At 49.3% G+C, this 17,322-nt stretch overlaps 4 protein-coding genes across 7 annotated transcripts; 1 reads left to right on the top strand and 3 right to left on the bottom strand.

Moving 5' to 3' along the window:
• Positions 1-195: 195 nt before the first annotated feature.
• On the bottom strand, positions 196-4,330 carry znf319b (zinc finger protein 319b). The gene is made up of 3 exons (XM_003977756.3): positions 4,192-4,330; positions 3,447-3,563; positions 196-3,357 (listed from the first exon to the last, which is right to left on the bottom strand). Exon 3 carries the CDS (start codon positions 3,215-3,217, stop codon positions 1,541-1,543), a length of 1,677 nt encoding a protein of 558 aa, XP_003977805.3. The 5' UTR covers positions 3,218-3,357; positions 3,447-3,563; positions 4,192-4,330; the 3' UTR covers positions 196-1,540.
• Positions 4,141-7,113, top strand: usb1 (U6 snRNA biogenesis 1). Of its 4 annotated transcripts, none has more exons than XM_029841354.1 (7): positions 4,141-4,277; positions 5,596-5,735; positions 5,911-6,154; positions 6,287-6,340; positions 6,422-6,527; positions 6,814-6,894; positions 6,973-7,113. In XM_029841354.1, the coding sequence occupies exons 2-7, from the start codon at positions 5,624-5,626 to the stop codon at positions 7,078-7,080; spliced, it is 705 nt and encodes a 234-aa protein (XP_029697214.1). In that variant the 5' UTR covers positions 4,141-4,277; positions 5,596-5,623; the 3' UTR covers positions 7,081-7,113. The 4 variants fall into 4 exon arrangements, with proteins under 4 accessions (XP_029697214.1, XP_029697213.1, XP_029697212.1 ...); XM_029841353.1 differs by lacking the exon at positions 4,141-4,277 and adding an exon at positions 4,762-5,003; XM_029841352.1 differs by lacking the exon at positions 4,141-4,277 and adding an exon at positions 4,811-5,175.
• On the bottom strand, positions 6,645-11,206 carry pla2g15 (phospholipase A2, group XV). The gene is made up of 7 exons (XM_003977754.3): positions 10,847-11,206; positions 10,165-10,321; positions 9,608-9,726; positions 9,307-9,405; positions 8,963-9,187; positions 8,513-8,625; positions 6,645-8,371 (listed from the first exon to the last, which is right to left on the bottom strand). Exons 1-7 carry the CDS (start codon positions 10,992-10,994, stop codon positions 7,970-7,972), a joined length of 1,263 nt encoding a protein of 420 aa, XP_003977803.1. The 5' UTR covers positions 10,995-11,206; the 3' UTR covers positions 6,645-7,969.
• A 1,221-nt stretch (positions 11,207-12,427) lies between these two features.
• On the bottom strand, positions 12,428-17,307 carry lcat (lecithin-cholesterol acyltransferase). The gene is made up of 7 exons (XM_003977753.3): positions 16,775-17,307; positions 15,585-15,741; positions 15,117-15,232; positions 14,938-15,033; positions 14,615-14,839; positions 14,287-14,482; positions 12,428-13,689 (listed from the first exon to the last, which is right to left on the bottom strand). The coding sequence occupies exons 1-7, from the start codon at positions 16,926-16,928 to the stop codon at positions 13,317-13,319; spliced, it is 1,317 nt and encodes a 438-aa protein (XP_003977802.1). The 5' UTR covers positions 16,929-17,307; the 3' UTR covers positions 12,428-13,316.
• Between the last annotated feature and the right edge of the window lie 15 nt (positions 17,308-17,322).

Raw genomic sequence — 17,322 nt, 5'->3', positions numbered from 1 at the left:
ACCATTTTATTTGTTAGTGCTGTGTAGGTCAATGCTACAGCAACGGACGTGTTATGCTAGTGTGAATGTACGCGTGCGGTCATTTTTGTCTTTAGCGTCATCTTTAGGGGGTAAAAGGGGGGCAACAGGTGCCTGAGAGTGGGGGGGCAGCATCAGTTGTGAGGCCCAGTACAAGAAGCACCAGGAGGCAGCAGATAGAGACACCAGTCTGACGGCTTTATTGGTTGGAAAGAATCGAGCCGCTTCCACCCGTCACAGCAACATGTAAGAAGTCTTTGCTCCGCCCTCACGTTTCCGTGGCAACTGGAAGCTTTTCATCCGTACAGAATCGTCGCAACATTCCCGACTACGTTGTGAGATCCGCCTGAGCGGTGCCCCTGAACCACCTCTACTTAAACCTTCACGTGTGTTGGTCTACATACATCCAATAATGAGTCAATACCACATTTATCTAATGATTAATAGGGCCTCAGGCGCCAGTGCCCCCTCCACTGGGTGGGATTTAACTGACCTGCTCTGTCTTATATACTAATTTGTATCAATTAAATCAAGATTCTTTAAGGTTAAAAATAGAAAAATACAAGAGGGGGGGAAAAAATATATAAAACAGTTTAGAATTTAGAGATTTTATGGCTCAAAGGAAAGAATTTGAAGTTAAAGAGAAGAACTACGGACCAAATTTAATACTGCGCCCAAAGGTCAGCGGACGGGGAGGCTGGGGGGGAACAAAAACTGCCCCCGGGGGCAAACCCGCGAGCATTTCAGGTGGTTTCAGCACATTTAGAATCTGGTAGACACAGACGTCACCCCGACACCCCCACAGACGCTCACACACACTTTTAAACATGGAAAAAACAAACAAAACAATGAGCACTAAATACAGATTCACCCTGCAAAACACCCCCAGACAGGCCAGTACGGGCAGCACTCGTCCCGGGTCGGAGCCCGCTGGGTCGGGCCGGGTCGGGTCGGGTCGGGTCAGCCGCCGCCGGACCACAGGAAACAACAACAGAAGGTTCCTCAACGGTAAAAAGTAGCAACAATACAAAAACATTTCTTACTGGTTGTTTTTAAGAAATAGCTCCTCCTCCAGGGGGAGAAGAGCAAAATATGTACAGGGGGGGGGGGCAGATAACCAGGGGGTCTCCTCCCCATCCAGGACCGGTTGTGCTACCAACTGGTCCAGAACTTGTTCATTCAGTGGAACACACAGGAACATCTGGGCTCTTTAAAGACTCGCTCCCGTGGCAACGGGAATGGATCGAAACTAAAGTCGGACAATTTTGTGAGTGATTCTTCTGCGTCATCGATGGGGGGGGGGGGGGGCGTTCATAAGGAACCGCGTGGCCGCGTAGGAGCAGACGGGCCGGCAGCGGTACCGGCCGCCGGGCCTCCCGCTAAACTAAGAAATGCATCCTGTATTGCTGGAGTAATAAACGCGTTATCGGGACCGTAAAGGTTAAAACGGGTTGGACACAAAGGTGAGGACGGGAGTGTCAGCGGTGTGGGGGGGGCGGGGGCGGGTAACGTCCGGGAGGGTTCAGATGCACTGGGGCACCACGTAGCCGCCCCCGTCCGCCGTGTGCTGCACCGTGTGCTCCTGCAGCGAGCCCAAGTCACTGTAGCGCTCGCCGCACCACACGCACTTGAACTGGCCCTCGCGGGAGTGCGTGCTCTGGTGCTTGGTCAGGTGCTCGCGCTGCTTGAAGCCCTTGCTGCAGTGCTCGCACTTGTACGGCTTCTCCCCCGTGTGGATGCGGCGGTGGCGGTTCAGGTCCGAGGAGTACTTGAAGCGCTTCTCGCACTCGCCGCACTTGAGGGGCTTCTCCCGCGACGGGTCGCAGCGGTGCTGGACGAACTCGGAGGAGGAGACGAAGCGGCGGTCGCACAGCGAGCACTTGAGCGGCTTCTCCTGGCAGTGGGCGTTCTGGTGGCGCTGCAGCGTCGAGCTCTTCTTGTAGCCCTTCCCGCAAATGTCGCACTTGTACGGCTTGTCCGGCGAGGCGCCCGCCGCCTCGCCGCACTTGTGCGTGAGCAGCTCGCCCGACTGGCTGAACTCCTTCTGGCACGAGGCGCACTTGAAGAGGTTGTCCATGCCGTGCACGTGCTGGTGGTAGAGGAGGTGCGACGGCTGCATGAAGCACTTGTCGCACAGGTTGCACTTGAAGGGCCGATCGGTGGGGTCCTTGTGCGTGCGGCGGTGGCGGACCAGCGCGTACTGCTGCTTGAAGCTCATCTGACACTCGTCGCAGTGGAAGGGGCGCTCCTCGGAGTGCGTGCGCTCGTGCTGGCGGAGGTCGGACGGCCGCTTGAAGCCCTTGCCGCACGCCGCGCAGCGGAACGGGCGGGAGCCCTGCGGGTGGCAGGGGTGGTGCAGCAGCTCCGAGGACTCCTTGAAGTGCAGTTCGCATAGGTTGCATTTGAATAAGTGCTCGCCGGAGTGCACGTACATGTGGCGCACCAGGTGGGAGCGGTGCTTGAAGCTCTTGTCGCAGACGGCGCACTTGAACGGACGCTCGCTGCTGTGCGTGCGCTGGTGGTGCTGCAGGTGCGACGACTGGCTGAAGGCCTTGTCGCAGGTGTCGCACTTGAAGGGCTTCTCCCCCGTGTGCACCCGCTCGTGGCGAGTGAGTTCCGACAGGTGCTTGAAGCCCTTCTGGCACACGGAGCATTTGTAGGGTCGGTCCCGAGCCGACGGAAAGGGGAGGATGGACGAGCCGCTGCTGGTGGAGGCGCCGTCGCTGCCGGCCGGCTGGGGGTTGTTTGGATTTGGCGTCAGGCTGCCGGAAGATCCCGGCCGGTAGGTCTTCTCGCAGATGGAGCACTTCATGGGGTTGCTGCTGTTGTGGGACGTGTGGTGCTGCGCTAGCGAGGTGAGCAGCGAGAAGCCCATCTTACACACCCCGCACACGAACGGCTTCTGCTCCACCTGAACGCACTGGTGCTCCAGCAGATCCGTCGCCTGGTGGAAGATCTTGGTGCACTGGGTGCACTGGAACGAGCGGTCCTGCGTCACCATGCACTGGTGCTCGTGCGGGTTGGCCAGGTGGGAAATATCGTGGCCGCAGGCCCCGCACTTGTGTCCCCTTTCCGGCCCCACCTGCAGCGACGTCTGTTGGGTCTGGGCCGGGGTGCTGCTGGCCGTGCTGCTGGTTGCCCCCGTGCTGCTGCGTCTGCTGCTGCAACGACGTGGGGTCCGGCTGCACGACGATGCCATACAGAGCGCAGCCCAGCGCGTTCTCCGTCCCCGGGGGAATGGTGTGGACGACCTGAGGGGCGGCGAGCGCGTGCTGCTGCCAGGCTTCGGTCATGCGGGCACGGGAGTAGGGGTTCAGCTTGGCGGACGGCGAGGCCCAGCTGAGAAGCAAAGATGGGGGGGGGGGGGATGCGTGATTAATCAGTCGAGGCTTCCGAGGAAGCTCACTAGAACGAGACCAAATACTCACTCCATTCCAGCGACTGCAGCTGAGGCTCAGGCGAGGATGCGTTTGGCCGGAGCCGATGCTTCGACGACGGGGCCGATGTCAAACACACGTGGGAAACTTCTCTTCTTGAACTGACATCTGTGTGTGTATGTGGGGGGGGGGGAGATTGTGTTTAGAACAATAGTATGTTGGCAGCGTGCTTAAAGATTACTGACTCAGTTTTGGAAGAAACACCGCTGTCATATTTAATTCCCATTTCCCCCCAGGGTTGATGCCAGCTGGTTACAGTGTCCAACTCCTAGAATTTAGGTTCGGGTAAGCTCAAATCCATTCCTATGGAAAATACTAATAAGGACAGAAAGGTGCTCGTAAACAACGTAAAACACGAGGAGCACCCTGACACAAAAACACAGGACTCATTACTATTCACACGCCAAACAGAGCATTAAGAGCTGTAATTTTTGATGCTGGCCAACATCACCGCGCTTCTGCAGAAATCCGATGCAAATGTTCAACGATTCGCGGTTTGAAAAGAGAGAGAGAGGGGGGAAATAAGAGGCAGCGTCTGCGCATCACAACGTTATTCTACCGCAGGCAAAGATCGCTGCTATTTAGACAAGCGTAGCTGTCGCTGCTAGCGCAGCCGAATGACAAGGGAAAGGCTACTGTTAGCAGGCTAGCACTAGCAGCAACCGACTACTGCAGCTTCGCCTTTTGTCGGTTACCAATGCGCGTAAAAAGGCAGGAGAATTCCACGTGGACATACCCAGGATTTCACTCGAGCCTATTTAGGCTTTGACGATGATAGATCCAAGCGTAGAAAGCGAATTGCTCCCCCCATTATAACCTAAGGTATTTCCGTCTCATCCGAAAACGGTGCTCGGATGCATTCTTGTTGCTTAAAACTTGGCATTTGCCATTCTTTTAAATAAACAAAAGGACTTCCTAGGTTTCTCCAAACCAGCCACACAATGCAGCTGTTTTACCTATACATTTACTCCAATGCTACCTTGGACCGCGAAAGCATATTGCATTTTTTCAATGAATTGCTAGCTAGCCACCGCTAGCTTTGCAGCCGCTGCCCGCGCACGGGAACATGAATACACCAATAATTCACGGGCATTCTCGCAACACACACGCGCAACAAGATACACCAGCAAGTGTATTTACGCTGTCACAAAACACTGGAAAATTGGTTGAAACTAATATTGATACGTTCTTAAATTTTCCTAAATATAGTTATTTTACATTATTGTCACCCACGGTTAAGCAAGTAAAGGTAAATAAAAAACAACCCAAAACTATTTCAGAATATTCAGTTCAGCATGTGACATTTTCCAAAAAGCGTTAAACCAAATATATGGTTTTTAAGGTATTAAGATATTTCAGTGAATTCTAAGTGGCAATAGACTGTCACATGTAAGACGGAACCTTTCACGTACCGTTGAAGGCGGAACAGAAATAAGGAGGACCGTGTTTCAGGAGGACCTTGGGACAGGGTTTGTTTACAGCGGAAGTGCGGAGTGACGAGCGAAAGCCGATGGTTTAGGACCAAAAACAAAAAGAGGAGCGATAAATGTCAGTATGGTATAAACTTGACCTTTGTGTCTACGATGTTAGTTGGCTACAGCAGTAGCTCAGAGGAAGAAAATGATCCGGTCGTTCAAGATGGGAAGCGTCCGGCGGAGGAAGACGATGGTTGTTCGGCGAGGAAGAAACCCAAAACTCAAGGCGAAGTTCCTAAAACCAGGTCCATCATGTGTTCTCGGGGCCCCAAAATATATATATATATTTTTTTTTTAAACCAACAATGTGGCAAAATACAAAACATCTTTCAAGGGAACTAAATAAGTCTTAATGCAAAGATGAGTTATGTTCGTTCCCATCTGACCTGTTTCCCACCAATTATGTGTTTTCCCTTCTTGGCATTATAAAAGGGAGGATTCCATCATCTTCGGTCCTGTTTACAATCAATAATATCATCCATTTGAACAAAACTGGAACAAATTGTTGCACTGGTGTAAAATCAGGTTCTGGTTTTTAACATAAATCCAGTAAACCATCAGATTTTCTTTCCATTTCCAAATGCATCCACTGTCTTCAAAGATTATTAATAAAGGTGGAATCAAATGTATGGTTGCTGTGACTGTAGTTGGACTGTTTCCTGCAGGTTGCCCCTTCCTGGATGCCTGTTGACCATGTTCCCTGAGGAGCTGGACCCTCAGACCGAAGACAGAAGTCTTCACGGTGGACGCATCCGCTCATTCAAACACGAGCGAGGAAACTGGGCCACCTATGTTTATTTCCCATGTGAGTCCATCAACAGTCACCCCCCTCTACAGCTTCTCATCTGCTATGAACCTTGTATTTTTTTCTTCAAAATAGGAGAGAAACATGTCATAAACACCCACAGCTAATTAAAATATGTCAGTGTTGCAGTAGCTAGGTGCTAAAATCCTTCTTGTTTACATATTCCAGCTTCCAGGTGACTTTACCAGGTGTGTAACGTTGCTTGCATACTGTGCGTCATTCTTCTCCACTTCAGACCAACCTGAGGAGGAGTTTGTCGAGCTTCTGGACCAGATGGTGTCAGTAGCCAAGGCTCACGGCGTGGCTTTGAGCCCCCAGGAGGAGTTCCACCTGAGTGTGTCCCAGACGGTGGTGCTGAGACATCACTGGATCCAGCCCTTCACACGGAGCCTCAGGGCCGGCCTGACGCTCCGCAAAAGGTTTCACAATATAAAACAAGATTTGGAAACGTCGATCCCGTTTTACGGGTTCGATGGATTAAGAACATTGACGCAGTTGATGCGGTTTGACGGCAGCAACTAAAACCCTGCCTATTGTTTTAATTCTGAAAGGTTTTGCTGTTCAGCAGAGAGACTGAAGGTCTATTGTAACACCGACAGGACCAGGTAGAAGAAACCTGCCCTTTGTTTCCCCTGAAGCGACCCAGGATGGATGAATGTGGACTTTTCTTGTGTTGCAATTTGCAGAACGTTTCTAGGAATGGAAGTGTGCACGGGACACGCGCAGCTGCTGGACTTGGTCCAAATCGTGGACAGAACAATGAGTGAATTCCTCCTGGAAACGTTCTATAAGGTGACGTCCCATTAAATGTGAAAACACTGACACCTTGATATGATCCTTAATGAAGTCTTTGGTCATTTATACGTGGGGACGTTCACCGTTGAGAGAGCAGAACTTTGACCAAAACAGTTTTTAACAACCCAACCTTTAATTGAAACAAGCATAAAAATACAATTAGAATCACTTTAACTACTTTTCAAAGCACTGTGCAGATTTCTCTACTGTTAATGGGTTTAAAATAATTGATTTGCCTTCACAAATATAAAAGAATTCCTAGAAACGACGGTGTTTTCAACAGGACCCGTCCTTTCACGTGAGTCTGGCCTGGTGTGTCGGGGACATGACGGAACCGATGAGGGAGTGTCTAAAGGAGCTGCAGGTACGGGCTCTTCTCGACACACTCATTTGTCACCTTATGTTCTAATTTCCGTTCTTTTTCTCCTGATCTGACTGTCAGAGTGTGTTTGACGGCTGTGAGGAGGGGCCCTTTCTGCTGAGGCTGGACTGCAGGGAGCTGCGCTGCAGGACAGGAAACAGGATTTTCCACTTCCCTCTGCAGCCGTGAGGCCTTGAGTTTCACTGGTCCACCACAATAGAGGCCTTTTTCACCACAGCAGACAAAGAGTCCAAACAAAGACGTCCGTCAACCTGCCTGCTGATGCCGGGAAGATGCTGTTCATGTTCATTTTTTGGGTTATATATGTAGGAAATAACAAATGGCACATTAAGACTCCAACAATGCAGTTTTGTACAGTTAAATGTTTTTTTGGTTATTTATCCATAAATAATCTACTGTGCAGAGGTTACAGGCTCATTAAAGATCCTCCTAAAACAAATGACTCCTTGGACTTTCGTGTAAACATCTCTCCATTCAAGTCTGAAACATTAAAAATAGTTACTTTGCAGAAGGCAGCACATGTGAAGCTTAAAGACATTTGGAGCACAGAGGAACCGAGCGCACCGCAGACTTTCAAGTTTAGAGCTCGGAACTCATCGAGCCCGTCTGAACCAGCACAAAACGCGAACCACGACGCAGAAACAGCTCTTGAAGCAGCTCAGATGTCTGAAAAAGAAAATAAAACCAAATGACACAAGTTCAAACTTGCACAGGTGGGATTAAACACAGGATCAAACATCCGATCAATAAAAAAAATCTCTAAAATGATTCATCTGAAGCCGATTAGGTCCTCAGAATGTGGCACACACAGCGTATCTCTGGTCTTTGACCCGATCTCCGATATAATAGCATAAGTTTAGAAGCTAAAACCTTTAGAAATGTGAGGCTCAAAAATGACCTTACAAACATGAGCACTCTACCAGCAGACAAGTTCAAATCTACTGCATAATTCCATTTGCTAAGTCAATTTAAAAACACTGATTCTGTAATTGCGATATAAAATCCAACACTTTCCCCACAGTCTATATAAGCTTAGCGTGAAATAAGGCTGTAAACGTCAGGGAGAGAGAAGCACGCTCTTGATGTAAGCCACAGTGGTGTAGTTCAGCAGCATGTTGACGTGCTCGTTCCCCGGAAGCTCTTTGAGCACCACCGGCTGCTTCTGCCGCCCCGCCCACCGCCCGCACTGCTTGGCGCTCAGCAGATTCACCGTCCCGTCGCCGTCGCCGTACACCACCGTGGGATCGACGTCGGGGAACTTGTCGGAGTACCGGAAGGCTTCGGGGGTGGAGAGGCCGCTGCCGTACAAACAGTGGACGGCCACGCCCGGGGGCGTGAGATCCGCCACCAGCGGCTCCGTGTCCTCGCGCATCATCCAGCCGTCCTGGAAGCCGATATCAGCGTAGAGGCGTTTGAGGTCCAGCACGGTGTAGTTGACCGTGGGCGTCTGCACCAACACCTGACGGGCGGAAACAAAAGCCCCCACACTTGAGCTCCTGACCTAGCAAAGCACTTCTGACCTCACGCGTCAATCAACCAGCAACAGAAACACGTGGACGCGCCGCTTTAACGTGTCTGTAAGAGGCGAAACCGCGCAGACCTTATCCTTCGGCCAGGTGTGTGCGTAAGGCAGCAGCCAGGACGTGGACACGGCCGTGCGTTGTTGGGCGCGAATCTTCACGGAACTGATCACAGGGATGCGGTTATTGTCACCTGTGTGGGGGGGAAAAGAAAACGGAGCTGAAGGAAGTGAAACTGAACACTTCCTAACCACATGTTGGCGAGTGTGACAGGGTGCCTGAAGCTCGCACGCTCGCCGTGCGCGTGTAGGAACCCACCACCAGCCTGACAGACCACTTAAACCTGCTCCACAGGTCCACAAAACAAAAGAGAGACATTCCCACACTGCCGGGAATGTTCGCCAAGATTCCCATTCGCTGGGCTCACAGGGATGAATGAGATGTTTAACTCCAGAAGACGTGTCTGCTCGCTCAGCACTGGGACACTCCCGGATGTGTTATTAAAACCAGTCTAAGATCACATCTCTTACCAGATATAAGCACACGAAGGGTCTTGGCCACCCCCGCCCACGGAGGTCCCAGAGAGATGAAAGCTTTGATGTATTTGTCTTTCCAGGCCTGCGGCTGCTGGTTGAGGAAGTAGAGGGTGTACATGTTGCCCATGCTGTGAGCAACCAGGACCACGGGCCCGCCTGCTTTCTCCGCCATCTCTTCAATCATATGCTGCAGCCGCAGGAAGTACTCTTTATTCTCATCTGGGATTAGAAACAACAACAGAGAGCTTGACATGACCTGCAGATGTGTATTCATCAGGGCGGCCAGGCAGCAGTGTTCTGAAAGGAGAGTTTAGGTTTCTGCCTGCATGGCTGCTTACTGGGAGCTTTCCTCCAATCGTAAGGGGCCCCTCTGACATCGTCGCCTCTGGTGTAACCAGAGTCCACCAGAGCCTGAACGATGGTGAAGAAGTACATGCCTGAAACCCAGAAGAGGGGAAACGGCACATTAATGGACCATTTCAGCTTCCTGATCCCCAAGGAGATGAAGAACCTGTTGCTACAGCTGAGATCGCTCATCATTGGCGCGGCTCAAACGCGCTGGGGTGGGTTTACGGGGGTGGGACCCCCCCCCCCCCCACCTCAGCCAGGTATTTGTTTTGCTTGAGAGGATCGACTCACCCACGCTGCGTTCGCTGGGGTCGACATACTCCAGCGAGAAGGTCTCTCCAAAGCCAGGGACCCGGATGTCTACGCCTGGCGGGTACGAGGTCGAGCGCGTGGACCCGTTGTAGATCAGCCTACGCACACACACACACACGCACACGCACACACACACACACGATCAAAGGGGGAATTCTAGCGAAGCCTCAAATCTCTGTGTTTGGTGGAGCCACGACTTCCCCAGCTCAGTTTTGCTTTTCATCACATGAAGATGGAGAACTGATTTTGGTGCCCGCATGTGAACTTAAGGTCGACCTGCAGCGAAAACTTTGCTTTATCTCACAGTTGGCTCCCGTCATCGTCTTGAATTGAGTGGATCAAAGGTCAGTGTGTCCACACCAGGTTGATAAGGTTCACAGAAAGCTGCTGGGGTCACTGAACCCATAACCCATAATCTACATTGTGCTGCTAATGGTGCAAAAAGACGCAACAAAAAATGCAACAAATGCAGGAAATCAGACAATCAATCTGGAGACTTTGAGTCAGATGAATCGATCGGGTCGATCAGAACATACCTGATGTTGTCTATCCAACAATCGATAGCTACGGGGACCAGCAGCTCCAGGTTTAGCCACAGGGTGAAGAAAGCGTCGGTCTTCTTGTAGCAGATGTAGTGGACCACGCTGGGTTTATCCAGCTTCGCCTCCAATTGGTTCCCCAGATCTCCAGGAACTACAAGAAGCAACGAGACACGTCTACACAGTCACAATGCGATGAGGTGCCCTTCTCTGACCACTGATATGTGAATAAAAACAATCAAAGAAACGACTGAAATATTCCACAATCGCTGCAGCACAAAGCAACAAAGCTGCAAATTTAATGTAATAAAGTTCCACTGGTGACACAAACAGGAGATCAGTGTAGCACATAAACATCTTATGACAGACAGACAGACACAGAGAGAGAGAGAGATGGAAGAAAAGCCATCAAAGATGGAGCTATACTGGCTGCAATCATGATGGCATAAAGGGTAAACAAAGAAAAACAAACAGTTTATTGGTCCTAAACAGTCCCGTGACGTCACGACGTCCCGATGTGTCGAAGGATGCAGTTAAATAACAGAAGAGGAGGAAAAGCTTCCCCGGGAGATGGAGGCTGATCACCCATCCCCGGTGCTCTCTGTCTCCGGCTGCTCCAGTTGTGCAACTGGTTGCGGCGACCACGGTTAATCCCGTCACGAGTGCTTCACACACTCACCCAGGACGACGGGGGGTCTTGTGGCTTGGCAGGAGGAACCGCTGACACATTTCTCCGATGGTCTCCCGCTGCTCCGACCCAGCAACAGCAACAGCAAACACGCTTGGAAAAGCGACGAGAAGGCGGTCATCCGGTAGCAAACGGCCATGGCTGCCTGTGTCTCATGGCCAACAGCTAATCGTCTCCTTTACAAACGGGCTTTCTTTTCTTTTTTTATCTGTTAAAGCTTTTTTTTGTTGTTGTTGTTGTTGTCGTTTCGTGTTTCGTCAAATGACTCGACGTGACGACGAGTGCACAAGATGATGATCACGGGATTGTGACGAAAGAGCGGCAGAGCAATCGATCCGCAGCACAGGCTCGGCGCGCCAGGCAGAAGCAATCGATCCGCAGCACAGGCTCGGCGCGCCAGGCAGAAGCAATCGATCCGCAGCACAGGCTCGGCGCGCCAGGCAGAAGCAATCGATCCGCAGCACAGGCTCGACGCGCCAGGCAGAAGCAATCGATCCAAGAGTGAAAGGATGGTCGACTGGAGCGCGCTACGTCCCAACCTCTCTCCTCTGCTTCATTCATGGTTTGTAGGAGCTCAGCAGACTCTATCATTTCCGTAGGAAGAAGCTGTGGTCTACACTCTCTCAAGTCTTCAGGAAGTTCTTCTCATCTCATGGGTCGTTTCTGCTCTGATGAGCCGTGAGGTCTTATGAAGGCAGCTGTGCCCCAAAAACCAGGTCCAGCTGAACAAAAGAACTGGACACAACATAAATGACCACATGTGTGACAGTGAAGGGCATGAAGACTTCTGTTTGTGTGATATTTCAGTTTATCTTTTATTGATTTGCAAAAGTGATTTTTCTGAGTTTGGGCTGCCCTGAGGTAGAGTCGAGATTGATGAGGACTTAAAAAAAAAATTTAACAGGAGGCTTCACAATAAGAAATAGTGACGTCTCATACTCACTTTTCATATAGTTAGTTTTAGGATTCAGGTCTGTACATGTTCGGATCTTACGTTACTGTTAAATCCTCGTTCGCATCTGCAGCATATCTCTTATCTGGTTTTAAAAATCATGAAGTAGCTTAGAAATATCTTTGATAATCAGGATTAAAAACAGCATAGCACAATTTGTATTTCTTTTTAGAAAGGTAAAACATAACCTGCAATGTAACTATGGTGTGCACTTTAATATTAACGTTTTTATAATGTGAACATACGACGAGGTTCAGTGAACAGAAATCCATTCAAATATGCATTGGTTAGTTATGTATAACAATCAGATTTTTCATAATTGGTGACACATATATGATAAAATAATGTTGATGTGTCTGTTAGCTCTCTACTAAAAAAGGTTTTTAAAAATCTATGTAATTGTGGCAATTACTAAGATTGGTTAGTAACTCTTGTAATCAACTTTATATGTCTGAGACATGAGAATGCCCTGTCATAAGAAATAGATCAGTCAAAAACTTGCTGTATATCATTAGCAACCTTAACTTAAGATAAGACTATCATAGTTATTGGCTGAAGGAGTTGGAGCTGTAGTCCAGGGTGCTTCGGAGCAGATAAACTTCACACGGAATTCAAATAAATGCTGCAGCTTTAGGAATATGGAAGCATTTATTATGAGCATTAATATAAAATAAAGACAGACAGTGTTGCCACATCCTCTTATTGTACAAGTCAGGCTGAAATCACCAGGACTGGATTTGCACCAGTGGCCCCTTTTGTAGCCAGATATTGCGCAGTATTCACTAGGACACAGTTCTATAGTTATAGGTCCATAATCAACAAAGATTTTTGACTTTAAAGGAACTATATGTGCAGAATGTATTTAAAGTAATGATACAATGGCCCTGATAGCGCAGCAGACATTAAGGAATCATGTTAATTTCATATATCACAGACAACAGTAGTCCAGCTCCTCAAAAATGTTGACATTAATATTAAGTGTTTTAGGCTGTGGCTCCGCCCATGTGTAGCTCCGCCCACTGATGCCACGCCCCCATGATCTACCAATCACGAGGTCAGTAGAGCTTCAGCATCCAGGGTGCCAGTTAACGCTGAGCCACAGCTTCGTACGTTATTAAATTATCGTTAATTCGTTAAAAAAATCGTTAATGCTAACATTAGCAGCACATCAGAGCCCGTTTCCCCGGCATAAAGTTGAGATGCAGCGGGAAAAGTAACAACATTAGCACCACCATTATGGCAATAAGAAATGTAGTTGAGATGTCACATCGGTCAGATGCAGCTGTTGTGGCAACCTCTACCCACAGGGAGCGGCGGAGGGATACCACAGCCAACAATCTGATAGCAGCCCCAGCTTTGGCTACAAACTCACATGCAGCCCTTTGATAAAGGTCTTTGGTAAAACTTGATTTGAGTAGTATTATTGGCCTTTCGTGTCAAGGAGGGGTTGATTCGCCTCCTTCAACATGGGCAGATGTTAATGAGGACACATCCGGCTGCGGCTTCAGTCTAAGAATTTGACACGTTTCTTGTTCTGACATCAATCTCTTTAGGAACGTCTGACTTTCCCTCCAGAATATCCTGGACTACGCTGAGGACCTTATCATGGAAAACAATATCAAGGTGGGCCAACCCCCTGAACTCTGTGATATGAACAGGTTTGTCCTGCTGCCCAATCCAGCGTTTGCAGAGGCCCATGCTGAAGCTGTCCACAGTGTTGTCCCCATCAGCGTAAACAAAGTCCACCGGGTCAGTGTTGGGGAAACCATGGTCATAAACATAGGTGACGGGAGTCGGCATCCCCACGCCGTACATACACCACACCTCTACGCCTGGGGGGAGGAGATCACTGGTGAGGTTCTTGGTGTCATCCCACATGTACCTGGAAGCAAGAGAATAAATGGCAGGACTCAGAAAGATATTGGATTTCCTACAAACACTGCATTGCTTTTCATGGTTATATTGAATTTATAAGTTAGCTTTACAGCCGTACACCCAGTTTCCACCTCAAGAGTCTGTGCTGTGCTAGGGTTCAACCGATGGTGCGTACCCTCGCCCACTGGAGGCCCCACGGCGGTCTGAACCGCCGTGGGGCCTCCAGTGGGCGAGGGTATTCAAAAGTACTGAGCAAAAGTAGAGACCTACAACTCCCGTGAGATTGCGCAATCCAAACCAAATGGAAAGCACCTACAATGATAATTAACTCGACATTCACCCCAAAAAAAACCTGCCGTTTCACACCACCTATTCTACTCTTGGTTTGTATCCGTGTAGAAATAAGGTGCGGTGTCATTTCCACTTTAATTATTCATTTCTCCATGTCCATTTTTCCGCGGGACCTCAGAAGGGGAACGCCGTGGCGCTTCAGGGACGCTCAGATGCTCTCAGTGGAAACTAGGCTCACGTGAGCACACGCTGCATTGTGATTGCATTTTGACAGATATTGGCCACCGATTCCACAATGATTAATAATAATTACCACCCGTCCTCATAGTCAATATCAGAGAAAAGGCGGTGGTAGTCCTGGTTGGTGTAGTTGAAGGTGGGTGTGGAGATGAACACGTGGTCCTTTGGCCAGATTTTGTCAGATGGCAGCATCCAGGGGTTAGTGGTCGTCATCCTCTGTTCCTCCCTGATCTTGATGTTGGAAATCATCGGGATGCCATCGTTCTCACCTACAAAGATCTTAGTTACGTTCAACTGAGACCATCATGGATATCAAAGACATTAAACACTTTTCAAGTTTCACTAAAATCTTTTTTACTCGTCACGGGCATAAATATATTGTTGCTTTAGGGGAGCGTTACCTGAAGCTAACACTCTGAGGGTTTTGACGGCCCCACCCCATGGAGCCCCAAGAGAAATAAAGCCCTTGATGTACTTGTCCTTCCAGCTCTGTGGCTTGTGGTTAAGGAAGTAAAGGATGTAGTGGCAGCCCATACTGTGTCCCAGCAGGTAGACGGGCTCTTGGTACTGATCGTACATCTCCTCTACCATCTTCTGCAGCTGTAAAAAGTATTCTTCATTTTCATCTGTGTGAGGAGAAACAGAAGCCTTTACAGACCAAAATAAGCAAGAAAACCCCCCCAAAAACCCCCTTTAATCTTGAAGATGCAGTTTTGCCTCTTACTAGGGGCCATTCTCCAGTCATACGGAGCTCCGCGCACGGTCTGGTTACGGGTGTAGCCTATGTTCACCAGCTGCTGCACCATGGTGTGGAAATAACCTGCAAGGCCATTGGGGAGGTATGGAAATGTACCAAAGCAATGAGTTATGACGCCAAGTTAAAAACGACTGTGGAATTCACACCTGCCAGTTTGTTAGAGTCCAGATACTCAATGGGAAACGTCTGCCCGAACCCCGGCACTCGTACTTGCACCCCCGGCGAGTTCGACGAGCGTCGAGATGTCCTATTGTAAACGAGTCTGCATCGAGGACACAGTGGCACAAACGTGACTCTCGCCGTCAGGTCAAACTACCACTGCACCGCAGGGTCAGGTCCAGTCCCGGGGGGCCGCGGGCGAGCCGGGTTTTCGGTCCCACCAGGCAGACACTGTTCTCACCTGGGATCCCACCTTCACTGGAGGAAGCCTGGTAGGACAGAAAAGCCGGCTCGTCTGCAACCCTTGAGGACTGTTACAGAACTGAGGGAATATTCATCTACCCAACACCACTCCTACGGAGCAATGTCGCCATTAAAGGTGGGCGTCGTGTGACCCACCCTCTGCTCTAATGTGAGCACACCTGCCTTACACAGGTACAGGCAGCCCCCGTTACCTCATGTTGTCGATCCAGCAGTCCACGCCGATGGGCATGAACATGTTGAGGTCGATCCACAGTGTGAACCAGTGTTCCGTTTTCTTATAGCACAGCCAGTGAACTATTTCTGGTTTGTTCAGTTTAGCCTCCAGACGGTTCCCCAAGTTCCCAGGTACTTGAAAGGTGGACACAAACATGCAAATAGAGTGTAAATACTAAAGTATTGGTCAACCCTTCGTCATGTGACTGAATTCTTAATATCTGGGTCCATACGAAGGCCTGTGTGTAGCTCAGACTGCACACACGGCTGACAAATTACAGCTTTTTTAAGTGTCAAGAACCTTTGGAGTTCATTGAACCCTGACCTTTCTTTGTTTTTACAGACATGCAGGTCGTTGCCAGGTGGAGGTTTCTACGTGGATTTACTGGTACCAGAAGGGCGCAGACATTGTGGACATCGCCTCCGTGTTTATCACACAACGCCAACGACCTTTTCACTAGCATTGAGTCATAAGCTGTGGGAGGAGGCCATCGGACCTGCATTAAGATCACTGGCTTTTGCCTGATCTCACAAAGTTAATCAATTATAACGCTGAAGCAGGTTAGCATATATGGATCGTGTAACAGAGAGTGGGTAGGTTATTGACTCAACATTGGGACAGAGGGTCCAGCATTTGGCAGTAACGCATCCTGCAGCTGCTGTGCAAAGTTTGTGATGAAACACATTTTCTCCATTTGTCCTAATTAGTAAAAACACGTTCAGACATCATAAAGAGAGACTTTGCAGGAAGATGCTAGGTGATAATGTTGTCCAGTACTGTTCATTTCTGTTTCCAGCATTAGGACACCAGCACTGGCATCAGGGGTTTGAGCTCTTAGCAGGCAAATATTTGTTGTAAACCCCCCCAAAGTAAATGTGTAGCAGAGCGTATCAACGCACTAATTTAGTCACGTGACGCTGTGACCAAGGGCTACTTTGTAAATCAGTTGCGCGCGACAAAAACCTCTTAATTTTATTAAGAGTATGTTTTCTCTGGCTTTGATGTTACATTTTCCCCCAACTACTGAGGTTATGAATTAAAATTCTGAGATCTTTTGCTGCATGGACCCCAGGGAGCGTCTTTAAAAGCTTAATTCGACTAAGAAAGGTGCAACAAACCGATTTTCATATTTTTTACTGATAAATAAAAGTTGCTCCTCGGACATACCGATAGCCACTGGTGGAGTGCTGTTGCTGGGAGCCTGCTGGGGTCTGGCGTTAGGTGGGAAAACCACATTGACGATCCAGAAGCCGGAGGAGTGCTGACAGGCCAGCAGGGCGAGGGTGAGGAACAGCGGGCAGAGGCGCCTCCCGGACACCATGGCTCCTCCAGATGTTTGGTGATCGACCTTTCGGGGATTCGGCGTTTTCACCGCAGCCCACGAGCGCGCTGGCTGGTCAATCAAGCTCACGTGGACACGAGGACAAATAAAACGTGTCGCGGCGGGAAGCGGCTCAACTATTGACTCTTCCCAGACACAAGCAGCTGTTTACGGCCTCAAATCGTGGAGATAATGCTACGATGATTGATGCTTTACATTAAACTTGACTTTAAATTACATTTAAAACAGAGGTTTGCATTTTGTAACACTTTCTGTTGTAACTCAACGATAAAATCACTGCTGCCAGGAGTTGTCGGAGAGGATTTTAGGGTTTAAAGATGGCGAGCCGAGGTTCTCCCCCCATAAAAACTGTCCAGACCTCTCCGCCTTCCTT

This window comes from Takifugu rubripes, chromosome 9 (assembly GCF_901000725.2).
Source record: "Takifugu rubripes chromosome 9, fTakRub1.2, whole genome shotgun sequence".
NCBI lineage: Eukaryota > Metazoa > Chordata > Actinopteri > Tetraodontiformes > Tetraodontidae > Takifugu > Takifugu rubripes.
The sequence above is the reverse complement of the archived record's forward strand: the minus strand, read 5'-3'. Positions and strand labels throughout refer to the sequence as shown.

Coding starts and splice junctions, on each gene's coding strand:
- znf319b (XM_003977756.3), bottom strand. CDS start 3,217: ATGGCATCGTCGTGCAGCCGGACCCCACGTCGTTGCAGCAGCAGACGC.
- usb1 (XM_029841352.1), top strand. CDS start 5,039: ATGTTAGTTGGCTACAGCAGTAGCTCAGAGGAAGAAAATGATCCGGTC. Junction 5,736..5,910: donor CACCTATGTTTATTTCCCAT/GTGAGTCCATCA, acceptor TCCAGCTTCCAG/GTGACTTTACCAGGTGTGTA. Junction 6,155..6,286: donor GGCCTGACGCTCCGCAAAAG/GTTTCACAATAT, acceptor TAATTCTGAAAG/GTTTTGCTGTTCAGCAGAGA.
- pla2g15 (XM_003977754.3), bottom strand. CDS start 10,994: ATGGCCGTTTGCTACCGGATGACCGCCTTCTCGTCGCTTTTCCAAGCG. Junction 10,322..10,846: donor AAGACCCCCCGTCGTCCTGG/GTGAGTGTGTGA, acceptor TGCTTCTTGTAG/TTCCTGGAGATCTGGGGAAC. Junction 9,188..9,306: donor CGATTGGAGGAAAGCTCCCA/GTAAGCAGCCAT, acceptor TTCTAATCCCAG/ATGAGAATAAAGAGTACTTC.
- lcat (XM_003977753.3), bottom strand. CDS start 16,928: ATGGTGTCCGGGAGGCGCCTCTGCCCGCTGTTCCTCACCCTCGCCCTG. Junction 14,483..14,614: donor CCTCAGAGTGTTAGCTTCAG/GTAACGCTCCCC, acceptor AGATCTTTGTAG/GTGAGAACGATGGCATCCCG. Junction 13,690..14,286: donor ATTGACTATGAGGACGGGTG/GTAATTATTATT, acceptor TCTTGCTTCCAG/GTACATGTGGGATGACACCA.